The sequence below is a fragment of the Pholcus phalangioides genome, unplaced genomic scaffold, assembly GCF_987345545.1.
Source record: "Pholcus phalangioides strain wild (caught in Gottingen) unplaced genomic scaffold, Ppha-v1.0 ptg000007l_1, whole genome shotgun sequence".
NCBI classification, from domain to species: domain Eukaryota; kingdom Metazoa; phylum Arthropoda; class Arachnida; order Araneae; family Pholcidae; genus Pholcus; species Pholcus phalangioides.
The window spans coordinates 3731726-3749081 of record NW_028301600.1 but is presented as its reverse complement, the minus strand read 5'-3'; the positions used below and the strand labels follow the sequence as shown (position 1 = coordinate 3749081).

The following is a 17356-nucleotide window of genomic DNA, read 5'->3' as shown; positions in this document are numbered from 1 at the left end:
GGGGAAAAGATGTCCTATCCATATATTGTTCTACCACTTTGGTCCCCATCCAAACAAAATTTCTGGAAACAGGGCTGCCGCCATCTATGCTTAGGCCGGTCGTTGTATCCTTCATCAAGGCTCAACTTGTATCAGACAGTATCTTTTGGTAAGTACTATAGTTCATTAACAGTTTCTTTAATTTTGGGGGCATTTCGCGAGTACATTAAAGGCTTATACAGATATTCTTGAGGCCAAAAGCTTTTATGACAAACATTGTTTGGAACAAGAATTGTTATCGAAATCCAAAGTACAGTAGGACCTTGATTATCCGAGGGTGGATTATCCGGAGTTCGAAAATTACAAAACTACGGAAGGTGAAACTATGGAACTATGAAAAGAGGACCGAGCATGAAATTATTGCTCAGACAACTCAAGTAGTTGGGGTAATATTTATTCGGTGATGGTGATTAGAAGAATGGGAACAGAATATTATTATTGAAGTCATTATTATGAATATAATAATGATCAGTTAGATCAGTGTTCCCCCTTGGGGGCGATGAGAGAAAATTTTTTTCAGAAGGTGGGGATGGAATAAAAAGTTTGGGAAGCTGGAGTGTTACCCATCTCCTCATGTCGAAAGGCACACTGCAGTGAAATAGGAAATTCTTTTTGTCATCCTGTGATTTTCCAATCTAGCAATCACATGCAGAGAATGTTTGGTGCCAATATTGATTTTCTAGTTGCCATGATGGCCTGGAGTCTGGGATTTGTCAAGCTTTGGCGTATAAGGACAAAGTTTGTATCCCCCTAGAAAATCCTTGGGAAAAAGTTCATTTTCAAGTCTCTAAAAGTCCTTAAAAAATTGTAGCAGTCCTTGAAAACAATCATTTTCAAGTGCTTGAATTTTTTTTTACGTGAATTTCTTCCATCAATTTTTGTCTTACCCTCCCCCTAAACTATGTTCTGCTGAGATGAAAACGAGTGGAACAATAACTATGAATTATGGCAGTGTTTCCTCAAAGTGTGCGCTGTGGCTCCTGGGGCGTCGCTATTTTGTCAGGGGCATGGCCCCCACATCCTGGAGCCGGGCCCCTGATCAAATTTTCACTGACCCCCCCCCTTTATGATGAATTTACAGCGTGAAAAAACAAAAAAGGTAAAAATCGTCCAGGGCCCCAGGGCTGGAGCCTTGTCAGCCCATCTCTTGTGGGGGCCATGGTCAGGGGCAAGGCTGTAACTAGGATTTTTGCCGCCCCCACCATTTCAAAATTTGATAATGTTTAAATTGTGTTCTTTGTTTCCACCTGAAATTTTCTACCCCTTAAATTTTGCCGCCCGGGGCAGTTGTCCCCTTTGTTCCCCCCCTCCTCCAGTTCCGTCCTTGGTCAGGGGCATCGCGACAAGCTGGAGATATTGATTTGTATGGTTATTTTTTTATTTTTTGAAGTGGTTCTTTTATAAGTAAAAGTTTCTACCAAACTATTCTTGGGAGCCGCAAATGAACCATGAATTGGGCAAGATTGGGCCACTGGTAACAAAATGCGGAGAACCACTGAGTTACGGGACAATGTTCAACACAGAATATCATTTGATCATTTTTGTCGCACCACAGTCATTTTCTGCACACGAGGGCTAATTAGACCAGGGCCTACAATTTATTGCCGATTTCGAATGGCAGGCTTGTTTTTTATACTTATCGAGAGGTTGGTGCGCTAACCCCTCGATGGGGGACTCCCTGTGGTAGAAATTTTTTCTGCTGTCATGTCACCATTTTTGTTGTACCCGTGTCAGGAAAGTTTTCTGACAAGGACGAACCGGGTAACGAACTCGCGACATCTCTAAACATCCTTTGGTGCTTCAGGCGAGTATCTTATCTGCCTGGGCTAATGCGCCCTTGAAAACAGAATATATGATCACATTTCTCAACTTTGAAAGGTGTTGCTAAAATCTGACAAAAAACACTGCACTTAAGATGTTGCTGCGGAATTTTTTCAAACTTAAATTTATGAATGACAGTTTCATACAGGGCCACAACTAGATGCATTGTCGGCCGGGACAGGCACAGGCACTTTTACGCCCCCTTTTTAATGCTGAAGGAGAGGTTAAAGGGTGAAATTGGCGCATCCTCTAGTCCAGCGCTACTAGACCTCATTGCTCTCCACTAGTTGCGGCCCTGCTAAAATTTTCTACATTTTTCTTAAAACTCTTCTAGATTGTTCTGCAGTAGCACTAATTCTTCTGCGCGTACATTGCAGATTTCGGCATATTCTGCTTTGAGGATTGTATAAGAAACATTAGAATTAAGTATCATTGTAAATAATTGTCAAAAATTTATTTTATTGTAGTAATATACTAGGGAAGCAACGTAACTATACCCAAAATGAGAAGCGAACAACAGCTAGACGCGTTTTGGAACTGTTCCTACAGTTGCTTAGAAAAATATAAATATTTAGGATAAACATCATTTTTCGACTCTGTCTTGAACAGCATGTAACTCCCGCTATAAGGAGTGTTTATCTTCTAATATTTCTTTGCTACTGAAAGAAGGAACTTCATACAGTTCCGAAACGCGTCTAGCTGTTGTTCGCTTCTCATTTTGGGTATAGTTACGTTGTTTCCCTAGTAACCTTTTAGTGGCTCACTTAAAAGGTGTTTCATTTCTATTTACTGTAGTATTTTCGAAAGAATTCATAGTTATTGTAAGTAACATCAGAATTCAGTATTATATATATACAGGGTGTCCTGTAAGTGCTAATACAGCCTTTATCTCATCAACTATCCATCGTAGAGAAACGATTCTAATTCAAAAAATGCTCGAAAAGCGTTCAAAAATTACCCTGTACCAGTTTTGAGAGTTGAAATACAGTGTGTCACAAAATAAAAAATCTGAATTTTTGTACTATCCCCTGTCCTATAACTTCCAATTAGAAAGTTGTTGCCCTGTCTCTCCTGATGCCAAAAACAAATTCCATGTTTTCTTAGTGCAATATTCACAGAGATATTCAAATTCAAAACTCGGAGGAAACTTTGGGAAGAACAGCGTTAAATGCGGAAAAACCATTTTACCCGCATTTAACGTTCTTTCTGAAAAAACTGATTTTTTTCAAAAGAGCTGAGCTCAATGCTTTGTTGACTTTTTGCTTCTATATAGAAACCAAACAACAAAACACGATTTTTCGTTTAAGCTTTTAAATAACACATTTTTTTTATTTTAAATCTTCATCAAAACTGGGTAATTTCAAACGAACTGCCTATTTTCAAATCTTTATTCAAAACTGATCAAAAACATCATAACAGTGTTTGTTACTGTTTCATTAACTGTTTCTTAAATGAAACAGTAATGCATGTCAATCTTAGCATGGTGTTTTGAGTAATTTTTTTGAAATAAAATTTTTCTTGATTTTAATTTTATGAAATAAGTTTTATATAGTTTTTAATTTTGAGATTTCTGTAGGGATATTTTTACGGAACGGGAGGGGGTTTCATTTTCAATAAGGTTTCAGTTATACGATTTTTGCATTTATACGACGTTTTGACCCGCTGTTTCGGCGGCATGATTGAAACCTTGTTTATACGGCGCATCGTATAAATGAGGTTTTGTTGTATAGGACCTGAGCCCCCCCCCAACATTTTCAATAACTTTACGCCTATGGAGAAGGGAATCCGTATATAATCACTATCGGTATCTTGAAAGCAATCAACATCAGCTCCTGTCTTCTTTCTAGAAATTGTTGTGTTTGTGGTATGAGAAAAGGATAGAGCTAAGGGAACCATTGTTCATCAAAGAAACTGGACAAACGCCTTTGTTCCAGTTTGTGTGTCCTAAGCAGGGTTTAAGCTACGGTCACATTTTTCGCAAAATGCAAAAGAAGTAGTAGCCCCTTTCGCAAAAATTTGTACAGGAGGTACGAAACGAGTAGACATCCAACCATCAATCATTACATTAGCATTGTAGCATTTTGCTAAAGCTTTTCCTCCCATTTTTGCTTTTTTGCGAAAGGAATTTTTTATCCAGCTTAAACCCTGGTCCTAAGTGTCCTTTTCTTATAATTGTTACTGTAAAAAAAAGTGGTAAAAGAAGTTTACTTCTACTACCTTCCTTTTTCTCTTTCTATGCATTTTTTTCATATAACTTTTGGCAATTCAAGCCCTCCGCCTTTTTATATGTTAAACGAACTGTCCAATAGTGAATTCGGCGCCCCCCCCCTTTGGTCCAGTGCCCGGGCACGAGATCCGCCTGCCTCCCGCCCCCCCTAGTTGCGGCCCTGAATACAAATACAAGGCCACAACAGGCAAAATGCCCAATCAGATGGCTGAAAAAAAAAGATGCCCATAACAAATATGGATGTCATATATTTCTAAATGCAGCAACCCAATTAAAAATGAAACTATAAAAACTAAATATAAATGATTAAATATAATGCATTACCCATAAAAAATATTTATGGTAGTCTTATCAAGGTATGAATAGCTTCTCGATTTACCCCATATGTTTACCGTACTTCTTCTTAAACGTGTCAATTGTGTTAGATTTCACTACCCCTGGGGATAAGCTATTGAATTTATTCCCAACCCTATTAGAGGAAAATTCCCTGCAACATGAAAACCTGGAGTTGTGTCTTACCAATCGATACTGGTGTCCTTTTGTTGAAGCAGTCAATTGACGGCATATTAATAATTCATGGTCCGTCCTATCCATCCGGTTGAAAATTTTTAACACTTCAATCATGTGTCACCCGGAGACCTGGAATTCTTCTAATGTAAGCATATTTAAAAAATAAAGTCTCTCTTCATAACTGAAGTCCTGTGTGCCAACAAGAGCACGTGTAGCTCTTCTCCGCCCCTCATCCAAGTTTATGTCCCTCTGCAGTTACCGTCTCTTAAAACTTACAGCATACTACAGTCCAGAACAAACTAAGCCTCTGAAAAGCAGAAGAGTGACTTTACAAGAATGCAAAGAGACCTCTTTGAGAATGAAACCAAGCATTCTGTTCACTTTTTTCACTACCGCTGAACAGTGTTCAGAAAACCTAAGCCGCTCGTCAATAAGGATACCCAGATCAGTGATGTTAGTTGCATCCAGAATAACACCATTTAACTCATAAGTGAAATGTGGGTTGTTTGAACTAAATAGAGCGACCATGAACTTGTTAACGCTAAAAGTCATGTTCCACTGATTAATTCCACTTATTTATTAAGTTATTTGCTCTAAACTGATATTATGTTGATCGATAATTAACAGTGGAATGAAAAAGATAAATCTTCAACTTCTTTGGAGAATAAAAGCAAAATGATGAAAGAAGAAATGTGGAAATTTTCTTGGAAAATGACACATTGACTTTGTACACATCCAAACAATAGTTAGCATTATAACAAGTTGGTGCTAAAATAAGTGTTCTTACACCATAATCTCTATATGGAGGATTTGTTCACTGAAAATTTGTGGCACTACGCAGGGTTAGTGCTACTACATCTGGTTTTGACTGTATTTTATAAAATACACTCATATTACTCTGTTAATGATTTTTATTTTCTACATATTTCGTCACCAAAATTCTGCTAAAAATTTTACATCTGCTTTGATCTAACAGAACTCATCAAATTACGTCTACGAAACTCTCCACGTTCTCTTCCCTCATATCATAATTTCCAGTTATAAAAAAACTGATTTGCAGTCAATTGCAAAACCTGCAGCTCAATTAAGATTTAAGTTAGTTTTTTTTAAAACTAATTTTTATCTAATCTTTTTTCTTTCGACAGGTTCCTAAAGGAAGATGAGCATTAAATTCTAGTAAATTATTTTTTGCTCTATAAGAGAAATTGTGGAAGTTTATTTGGCATCTAAATAATTAACCATCATGTTAAATAATATACTTGACACCCATATTTTTATAGGCATCTTTTTTCAGCCACCTTGTTGAGCATTTTGTCTGTTGTGACCTTTCTATTTGTATTTGGGAAAAAAACTTCACAGTTAATGGGGTTACAATGAAGCTTCAGGAAGATGAAAAGAGGCATAAAAATAGATAGAGCTGGAATACCTTTGCGTTAGCTGACATGTTTAAAAAGTATGATGCGTTAGTTTATATTGCATTAGATGGCATGTTTAAAAAGAAGTATTAGGATACATTGAGAAGCTATCCATATTTAAATAAGACAACTAACATTTTTTTTATCTTAATATTATCAACTATAATCTTTTAATCTTTCTTATACCAAAAAAGAGCAATTATCACAAAAAAACGAATTATTATGAGAAAATGTAATGTACTGCCCCATATAGTTGTCTTATCTAGGTATGAATGGATAAGACATCATACAATCAGACATATATATATATATAAATCTGCATAAATATAAAACTTTTGTTCATTTAAAAATGCAGATGTAATTGTATTAAAGTGATTTGTTAAAGTTTGTTTAAATGATTAATGTCGATTAATAGATAGAAAATACATTTTATTTTCCATAAAACTAATTCCCAGCATAAATCTTTTTTAGATCTTAACCCCCTCAGTGATGGGTTTTTTCGAACTCTATGAGAAAGTCCCGAAATATTTCAGCACATACTACAGGAAGGTTAATTACAGAGTTTCTCAATTTAGAGTCCTATAAGAGCATGATAATATTCATGCAACTAAAATTCAAACACACTTTTCTGGCTGTGTTTGTATTGGCAAGGTGAAATTATGTGCAATATGATTTTTATATATTGATTACTCATACTTTTTTTGTTCCAAGAAACAGCATATGTTCACAAAAATGAGCAAGTCCAGGAATTTCAAATGGATCAGACAAATGACCTGTAAATAGAAAAAAATATTTTTCATTACGATTTAAATATACCAACTTGTAAAAATAATATACCTGACTTCACACTGTCAGTGTCATTTAATGCAGTGGTTCCCAAAGAATGGGTCGCGTTAATGAACTAGGAAGTAGCGAGAGATTCTGCAAAATTAAAATGTCTGTGAATGAGATTTTTATTTTTCAAAATGTAAATAGAAATATGTCAAAATTAAAAAATGTCTCAACTTAGCCTCAACTACTTACCATTACATGCATTGTATAATGCAATTCTACATGTACCAGTAGTCAACAGATCAAGTTAATATTTATACAGGGGATTCAGAAAGAATCAACAGATTTTAAAATACTTTTATATATTTTTTAAAAATTAAAGACAGAATGATGTGAATGTGTAGGGAAATGTCTACATTTTATACAGATTATGAACAATTAAGAACACTAGTGTCATTTATGAAGCTCTTCTGATGAAGAAGTGAAGTCATTGAAAATATTGAGAGGGCTTAAAAATATCGAGGAGAAGAGGGGTGGGGTTTAAAATATTGTGGGAAGTACTTGCTGTAATAAAAAATACTTCTGTAGTTGAAAAATAATTTTCTGTAATAAAGCAAGGATGGCTGTGCCACTCTTGCACAGGGCTCCCACTCAAAAAATTAGAAAAAGTAGGACGGAGTGGGGGAACTCCTGAAGACTAAATAATCATAACCTTATGGGGAAAAAAACTAAAAATATATGCATTTTTTTAAAATAAAAATTTTTAATTATTATTTTTTTCATAGCACTATTTCAGTATCCTATAAGATTGACTCAAGCCAAAGCAAAAAAAAAAAAAAAAAAAAAAAAAGGCAGAAATGACTTGGTAACAAAAACAATTTTTGGCCAAAACAATGCCAACAATGGATAATTCTTTTCTGTTTCTCTCGTCACAATATACAAGGTGTCCTCTGAGTGCTAGAACAGCCATTATCTCATCGTCATAGAGGTATGATTCCAGTTTAAAAAATGCTCAACAGGCATTCAAAAATTACGCTGTACCAGTTTTGAGAGTGAAAATACACACAGTGTGTAACAAAATAAAAAAATCTAAATTATTACATGGTCCCCTTGTCCTCTAACTTCCAATTATAAACTTGTTGCCCTATCTCTCCTGAGGCCAAAAAAACCATGTTTCTAGGTGCAATATTCACAGCATTAAATGCAGAAAAAACGATTTTACTCACTTTTAATGTTGTTCTTTCCTAAATTCCCCGCATTTTTTGAATTTGAATATCTCTTTGAATATTGCACTTAGAAACATCAAATTTTTGTTTGTTAGCCTCAGGAGAGATAGGGCAATAACTTTATACTTGGAAGTTAGAGCACAGGGGGACTGTATAAAAATTCAGATTTTTTTTATTGTTACACACTGTATTTTCATCTTCAAAACTGGTGTATAGATTAACTTTTAAACATCTGTTGAGCATTTTTTAGATTGGAATCATACCTCTATTTTTATGCTCATCGAGAGGTTGGTGCGCTAACCCCTCGATGGTGGGGACTCCCTGCTGTAGCAATTTTTTTGTGGTCATGTTGCCGTTTCTGTTGTTCCCCTATGTCAGGAAAGTTTTCTGATAAGGGCGAACCAGGTATCGAACTCGTGACACCTCTAAACATTCTTTAGTACTTTAGGCGAGTATCTTATCAACCTGCGCTACCGCACCAGGGGAGATATGATCAAAGAGTTCAAAATTTTCAATGGTATAGATAGGATGAAGACCATGATTTATTAATTTGACATCAATCAACTGCTTTTACAAGGGGACACCAGTATCATTTGGTAAGGGACAATTCTAAGTTATTGTGTCACAGAGAATTTTTCTCTAATAGGGTTGTTAATAAATGGAATAGGTTACCCTGGGGGTAGTAAATTCTAACACAATTGACACGTTTAAAAAGAAATACTATAAACATGTTGGGGTAAATTGAGAAGCTATCCATACTTAGACAACCAAATACATTTATGGGCATTGTATAAGATTTTATGTGTGTGTGTATATATATATATATAAATAGTAAGATATCCGTACTATATATTTATATAGTATGGACACATCATTACAGGCAACCTTGACATCATAAAAAATAGTAAACTCAAAAAAATCATATCAAAAAGAGCAAAATTCAGACTTGAAAACAATTTTACTGTGACCACAATCATAGACCCACTCTCAAAAGAAATAAATATCTTCATCTTGAAAATTGCTAGAAAATGTAGCTGGCCTATTGAAAGCTTCAGAGAATGGAAAATGAAGTTCTTGATGGATGTAAAAGCCTCCTTTTTGAAACAGAGCAACACACACGAACAAAAATTCTTCATGAATGCATCTCTGCGTTCAAGCATAAGAAACCTCAAACAGTCATTTTTATGCACTACAGTTGACAAAGCTAATAATAACTTCTGCATCATGTGTAAATTTTTCTTAAAAAAACTACTACTCCAGGAATATACAGATACAAACACCCATTCCCTCATAAACAATAGCTCTAACGTAATCAAAAGAATTCTTGCATTTGACAAAAAACATTGGAACTAAACATGACTCTCTTACATTTCCATCTCTTTTTGCCACAGTTAAATTTCATAAGCAACCAATAAAATTCAGATTTGTAACATGTGGGACAGGGAGCTACAACAATGCTGCAGGAAAAATGTTTATTAAAGTGCTGAACAATATACTCTCACTCATTGAAGAAAACATTATCATTAACAACAACCATAAGGTTCTTGACTTCATCAACAACAATAAAATTTCTCACATTTGCACATATGATTTTGAAAACCTCTTCACCAGCATACCACACAATAAACACACTGACATGTTTTCATCCCTTTCAAAAATACAAAGATTCCCTCAAATTACTTATCTTATCTCACTAATAGAACTCAAAAAGTTAAATGCAATAATTGTTCAAGTAAGGCCATGAAGATAATCAAAGGAGTCCCAAAAGGATCTAATTTAGGACTATTAATATTTATAATTTTTATCAATGATCTCTGTAATTTAAATATCAAGGGTAAAATCATCATGTTTGCAGATGATACTGTAATTCTTTATTCAGGAGAGAGATGACTACCCAACACTTATCAACAATATAAATACTGATGTGTTAACAGTTCATAATTGGTTTATTGCTAATGATCTCCATGTCAATATTTCCAAAAGTAAATTTATCAACTTTTCCTTACACAATATTCCACATATTGACTATGACATAATTTTCCATGAACCAAATTGTACTAGTAATAATTCATGTGATTGTCAATGTATAGAACAAATATCCTCTATAAAATACCTAGGTATTTATATTGATCAAAATCTAAAATGGATATCTCATTGTAATCATTTAAAATCAAAACTTCGTTTCATTTTATACAAATTCTTCAACCTGAAACCATATGTAAACCGATCTTTCTTGTTACACACAAACATATATAACATATACATACAAGAATATACAAGTATATACAACACACACTTTTGACCTCAAGGGACATGAATGTCCTTCCAGTAGGTCTATAAGGGTTTCTCTGTTGATATTTTTTTTTTAGCAACAGCCTATTATGGTTTGGTTCGGTTGATAATTGTTCGATATAAAGCATATTTTTTATTTTTGTATTTATGAAACAAAGAAATTTTACATACAGATGGATTGTTATACTATGCTGTTGTATTATTGTTGTAATATAAATTCCAGACTGGTATTCATAGAAAACGTGAATATATTGTTATTGGACCTTATGTCATTGTTTGTATGATTGATATTGCATGGTATAGATTCATTATTTTTTGAGTGGTGTATCTATATTTGTTTGATATGCACCTCCGCAAGCAGTGATTCCATATGTTACTATTGAATATATCCAAGCATAAAATAAATCTTTTAGATAGTTATTGTCTATTGTGTCTCTTAGTCTATATAAAATTGCTGCATATATTCTTAATTTTTTTATTATTTTTTCACACTGTGAGTTCCATTTTAAATCATCTTGTATGATTATTCCTAGGTAGTTGTATTCATGTACTCTTTCAATTTCTTGACAGTTACATTGTAAAATGTGGTGACACGGACAATGATCATGAATTTTTATACTTAAATTTGTCAAACTGTTTATGTTTCTTGTTTTTAAGCAGATGTATAGTTTTCTGTATGTTTAGTTTTAGTTTATTTTTCTTAAGCCAGGTACTGATTTTGAATAGGTCTTCTTCAACTTTTTAAATTAAATTTGTAATTTCAGTGTCTTTAACATACAGTATTGTATCGTCTGCGAATGAGATTAATTTACCATTTATGTTAAGTTTGAATATGTCATTTATGTAAATGAGAAACAATATCCGGCCAAGAACAGATCCCTGAGGGACACCTTTTTTTACCTCTAAGAATGTACTCATTTCTTCACGTATTTTAACTGCTTGTTTCTTATTTGAGTAGTATGTTTTAAACCAGCTCAATATGTTACCACGTATACCAGCTGATGATAATTTTCCTGTGAGTATCTCTAAATCGACATAGTCAAAAGCTCTTTTTAAATCTAGAAAAATCGTTATAGAATATTTATTACAGTTGAACCCGGTATTTAGGCAATTGCTTAGCTCTAAGATGGCTATTTCTGTATTTTTACTTTTCTGAAACCCATATTGGTTAGAAGCTAAATAATGCTGATAATTTAGAAAATCTACAAGCTGTTTTTTTATGCACTTTTCTATTACTTTTGAAAAAACTGGAAGAACTGATATGGGTCCATAGTTTAATAAGTTATCTGTCTATCCTGATTTATAATTGGGATGTACTATGCCGTATTTTAAATCACTATAAGAGACTCCTTCAGTTATAGATGAGTTAATTAGTTTTTTTATTACATCTACGTGATAATGGGCAATTATTTTCATCATCGTAGGGGTTATTTGGTCATATCCACTTGCTTTATTAGTCTTTAATTCTGATATTATCTCATCAATTTGATGATCGTTAATTTCGAAAAAGTACATAGAACTGTTAGAATTAGTCATTGTTTGGTCATCTTCACAATTACAGACTGTGTTTAATTCTATTTCTTCCAAGTTTCTTGTAACAAAGTCTTCATTAAATTTCTTAGCTAAGTCTTTATGGCTATCTGAGATAGGGAGTATATTTTGCTTTGCATTTTTATTCAGTATATTCTGATTAACCCTTAGCGCTCCATTGGCTTCGCTACAGGGTCATCCGGCATTTGTTCCGCAGCGGAGCGTACAGAGCTGCGAAGCCAAATGTTTTTAGCATGATTACGCTTAAGATGCTGCGGTATCACCGGTGTTGGCAATTGTTATCTGTAGTGAAAACATGCTCAGTCTCTGTACTGTTAGGATTAAACCATTTTTTGACCTTTTTTATGGTTAGCAACATGGAGAAAAATAAATATTATGATGAGAATTTAGAGTTGAGTGGTAGTGAAGACGTATTTGATTTTCAAGTGTTAAAAGGTGTTGCGAAAGACAATGTTGATTATAACTCTGACACTTCAAGTAGTGGCCCCGAATTTATATGAAAAAAAAAAACTGTAGCATACAAACGAGGAAATACAATGCTCTTAGCTCGGAGGGATAAGAGAATAGTATCATTATTGAGAATAACTGGCATAATGCTGGAATGATAACCACTAATAGATTTATACGAGGTGCTACAAACGAAGTAATCAAAAAGCCAAGTATAGTTGTCGGGTACACAAAGTCGATGGGTGGTGTTGATTGGGCTGATCAATATGCCTCCAGTTATTGCTTTTTGAGGAAATCACTTAAGTGGTGGCGGAAACTGTTTTTTTGGGGAATGGAGACATCAATAATCAATTCATACATTCTGTATAAAACTGTACAGCACAATAAAAATGAGAAAGCACTGATGCATTTACAGTATCGAAACATTTTAGTCAATCAACTCGTAGGAGATTTTTGTCAGGAGAGAACAAGAGTTTCTACATGAATTTCTGAAATCAGACTAAACTGAAAACTTCATATAATGAGAAAAGGTCCAAAGAGGGACTGTGTTGTGTGCTCTACAAGGGAACAAAAGGATGGCAGACGTCAAACAAGTGATTACTGTGACACTTGCCCAAGTAAACCCAGGATGCACATGGGAGATTGTTTCCAAAGATATCACACCATGGTGAATTACAAAATTTAAAATTTATCTTTCATTTGCAAGAAGAAAGTGCATATGTATAAAATAAATAAAATTAAAAACATTCACAAGCATGTGTAACTCTTCTCACTTAAAATAAGACTCAGTTTCACTCGTTCCGATGCGAAAATGTGCCAGAGTTGCTGGTACAAAAATGTGCGGAGCGCTAAGGGTTAATACATTTCCAATGCATTTTTTTGTTATTTTCGCATTTCCTAAAAGTATCTCTAATATAATCCTGTTTTATTTTTCTAATATACTTTTTCAGTTCCTCATTGAATTCCTTGTACTTTTGCTTGTATGAAATAATATTTGGGCACTTTTTGTATTTTTTGTACAATTTTTCCTTATGATTTATTTTATTTCTTATTTCTTTTGTGATCCAGTTTTTTTTAATTTTATTGGGTTTCATCTTGACTTGTTTTGTCCATAGATTAGAGTTTGATTGTATAATATCCATGAATCGTTTGTATTTATTTTGTATACATCTTTCTTCTAAGACACTAACAAAATTTATATTTTCAATGAATTTTTCAAATTTATCATAATTTATCATTTTTATATGTTTGTTTTTATTATTTTCTTCTACTTTCTTTTGTATAAAGTTTATATATCCTAATACTGGATAGTGATCTGTTATTTGAGTTTTATACACTGTGAATTTTTCTATTGTATTTATTTTTGATCTGTAGAATACATGGTCTAAACATGTTTTAGTGTCATTTGTTTCTCTTGTTATATTTTTGTGAAGGGGGGATCAGTCCATTTATTGCCATTAAGTTAAGATATTGAGAAGTTTCGTTATCATCGCCATGTAAATTTATGTTAATATCACCCATTATTAATGTATTTTGCTTCAATTTCTGTACATTCTGTTCTAATTCTTCATTAAATTGTGAGATGGAATAGGAATGCGAGCGGTATAAGAGTAATAGATCAATGTCATAATCAGGGAGATATATACATAATTCTTCAGCAGTTAAAAATTTAACTTTATTTTTTTGTATTGATTTGATATTTTTATTTATGTACATTATTACTCCTCCAGCTCTATTGTATGTTCTACTGTTAATATAGCAATAGTAATCTGTTATTCCTTCAAGATTGTCAATATAATAATTAAATAATTCTTCACTTTCTCAATCCATATTTCACTTAGGCATATGATATCTATTGATTCATTTATAGTTCTAAGAAGTACCACTAAACTGTCAAAATTTGCTCTTATACTTTGGATATTCAATGTAAGAAACATCAATGTTGTTTTTGGTTCACAGGGGCAGTTCATAAATTTTTTTACTTCATTAATGTCCTCCAGAGGCTGTTGATCCTGTATCTCGAGAAAGTTCTCTGTGTTCATTTGTACTGAAGCTCGATTCTAACTTCCTTCGCCCACGCGAACTTGAAATTCAGTTTATTTTTCGTTTGTCTTGCCAGGTGAAATAACTTCTTATTTTCAATGGTTAGATGTTCATTCACGTATATGCGGACATCTTGAAAGTTTAGGTTTATTTTATCTGCTGTAAGGGTATTTTGTCGCTTATCCTTTTGTATCCAGATGTTTTTTGATGTTTCACTATTGAATCTTACTATGATTGGTTTGGGTATATTGTCATTTCTTGTTGGGACTCTGTGAGCACTTTCAATTTTAGTTTTTTCAGGTATCTCTAGCTGTGTTTTTATTGCTTGAATAATTTCTTGTATGTTCTCATTTGGGCTTTCTGGTATTCTATTTATCTTTATCTCAATGTTATTTTGTCTCATTTTGGTTTCTAACTCATTCATATGATATTTCAAATATCCTATTTCTGTTTTCATGTTTTTATTTTCCATCTTGAGTTCTTGATTTTCTTTGCTTATGTGTCGAACCATTTCTTTCAAGTTCTCTACCTACTTTGAAAAATCTTCCATGCATTTTGAGTTGTATTCAATAGATTTCATGACCTCCTTCATTTCATTCCTCCTTCCTCCATTACTTCTTGTTTGTGTATAATTTTTTCTGTAACATGTTGGATAGTTTCCTTTACTTTCTATTTGAAATCACATATGATTTTTTCTATCCTGTCAAAATTGTCTTGCTGTTTATCATTCACCGCTGTGGCTCCTTCATCTTGTTTATTTTCACAGTTTTTACATGTGAATTTGCTTCTTTTATCTTTTGCCATCCTTCTAAATGCAGATTCGTTGTATCCAGCACAAACAGGGTGTATATATTGTTTACACACTGTACACAAGAAAAATCCGTTCACGTCTATTACTTTATCGTTACATTTTCTACATTGTGATCCATCCATCTCTGATTTCTTTCTCCAATCAAAAAATTGAATATTCAGTCCTTAGTTTAAAATTTTTTTCATAGATGGCGACTCCGATTCTCTTATTTCTTTGTTGTCTAGTTATGTAGCTATACTTTATTCATTTATTTTTATTACTTTTTAATTGTCATATCATATTATTTGAACATAATTACCATTCTCACAGTCCTGCAGCTTAAAGTGCTGTTGTTTTTGATTATCTACTGTTAAAACACTTAATTTATAAGCTTATTTTCGGAGCTCGGAAACTGTCTGTTTGTAAACATTGACGCCGTATTGCCATTCAACACGTTGGTTTTCACTAACCTAATGAAACTTCTAATTTTGAAGTTTCATTTACTATGAATTTGCATTAGTTCTGGCATTATTCCTCTCATTAAATGTAAATTTTTATAATTCTTTTTTTTATTTGACAATAACACTATAAGTACAGTCTGATGCAAAAGACAAACAGAAAAAAAAACCACATGAATATATAGATTAGGTGTTACATTATTAGCATTACCTCTGCGACCCCAAGGGACTAAGGTGTCCTTCCAGTAGGACTAAGAAAATAATATAATCCATTGTCTGTCAGCCACCTGGTTGGGCATTTTGCCTGTTGTGGCCTTGTATTTGTATAAATTGTATTGTTATCATTCATCTAACATATTAATAAGATTGAATTGAATTTAATTTCACACACTGGAAAAACCTTGTTAACTTCTGCATTCTTGAAAACTTTCTTTACAATGGAATACATATCCACAAGCAGATTGAAGGAATACCAATGGGGACCTGCTACTCTCGAGCGCCTTTGCCAACCTTTTTCTACACTTCTATGAACAAAAATCCAAACTGCAATACAACTTTGTTGACTTTCGTTACATTGATGATCTAATCATTTTCAAGAAATGCAATTTTAACAGCATTTTCCCCAACATCTATCCTGAAGAGCTTTCTCTGAAGGAAACCACAAAAGAAGACATAATAATGTTCCTGGATATAAAAATATACAAAAACAACAATAAATGGGAAACAGGTGTTTATGACGAAAGAAAAGACTTAGATTTTTCTGTTAACAGTTTAAGCCACTGGCATTAAAACATCAACACCAAAATATTCAGAAACACGTTTCATAAATATGTAGATTCTTACACATTTGTAATAATAAACAGGAATCCAATACCACACTCCTCAATCTTTTCAAAATTGCATCTCGCAAACAGTATTCCAACCACCTTCTTCAATGACATTCCCAGAAAAATCTTCAAAACAACAACAATCTCCCTATTCTTGAGGTATGTCTGGTGATTTTTTGACTACATTTTTGGACTTTTTAATTTATTTTTGATATTTTCCATAATCCTTGTAAAATATTCATTGTAATTATATTCCTGTAACTTTGTATATATTTCTCATGCTTCTTTGAGCTTATAACCTGAAGCTCTGTATATATTTTTTCAAATATAGTATTTTTAACATTTTTTCATTGTCTTTTTTTCGGTCAACATGTTTTGAGGAGGCAGGCGTCGGGGAACAAGGGTTGACATTTTTAATGCAATTAGGCATAGCCACCCTTCAGAAATGCCTACACTTTTTGAACCATGCATGTGGTTCCCCCTGATGATGATCCACTGCATAGGTTCTATTTCACTCTCATAAAATTCAATTTTTTTTTCCTTTTTCTTAAAATAATTCTTTTTTGTATATATATATATATATATATATATATATATATATATATTGTTTATAATTTTATGATTGCATTTTTAATTGGGTTGTGTTGTATTTTAGAAATATATGGCATCCATACTTGTTATGGGCATCTTTTTCTCAGCCACCTCGTTGGGCATTTTGACTGTTGTGGCTTTGTATTTGTATTATTCGGCAATATTTCAAAGACTCCCTTTTCATTTAGAAAAAGTTACACAAATTGTGTTGACAAGATTTGGTAAGAAGTAGGACAAAATCTGGAAGGTAGGCCATTTCACCAAAAAGTAGGACAAGTGGGAACCCCGCTGTGACACAATCATGAAAATGTTATGAATATTGAAAATGATATAACAAACCAACTAAAA

The 17356-nt window shown here is 33.2% G+C and overlaps 1 protein-coding gene across 7 annotated transcripts in view; it reads right to left on the bottom strand.

Moving 5' to 3' along the window:
* Positions 1-17356, bottom strand: part of Ide (Insulin degrading metalloproteinase) — a 442696-nt gene that overhangs the window by 379154 nt on the left and 46186 nt on the right. For all 7 annotated transcript variants that reach the window (XM_089232551.1, XM_089232550.1, XM_089232552.1 and 4 more), the window contains one exon: positions 6709-6785. In XM_089232551.1, coding sequence (XP_089088677.1) covers positions 6709-6785 — 77 coding nt within the window. The remainder of the gene's footprint in view (positions 1-6708; positions 6786-17356) is intronic.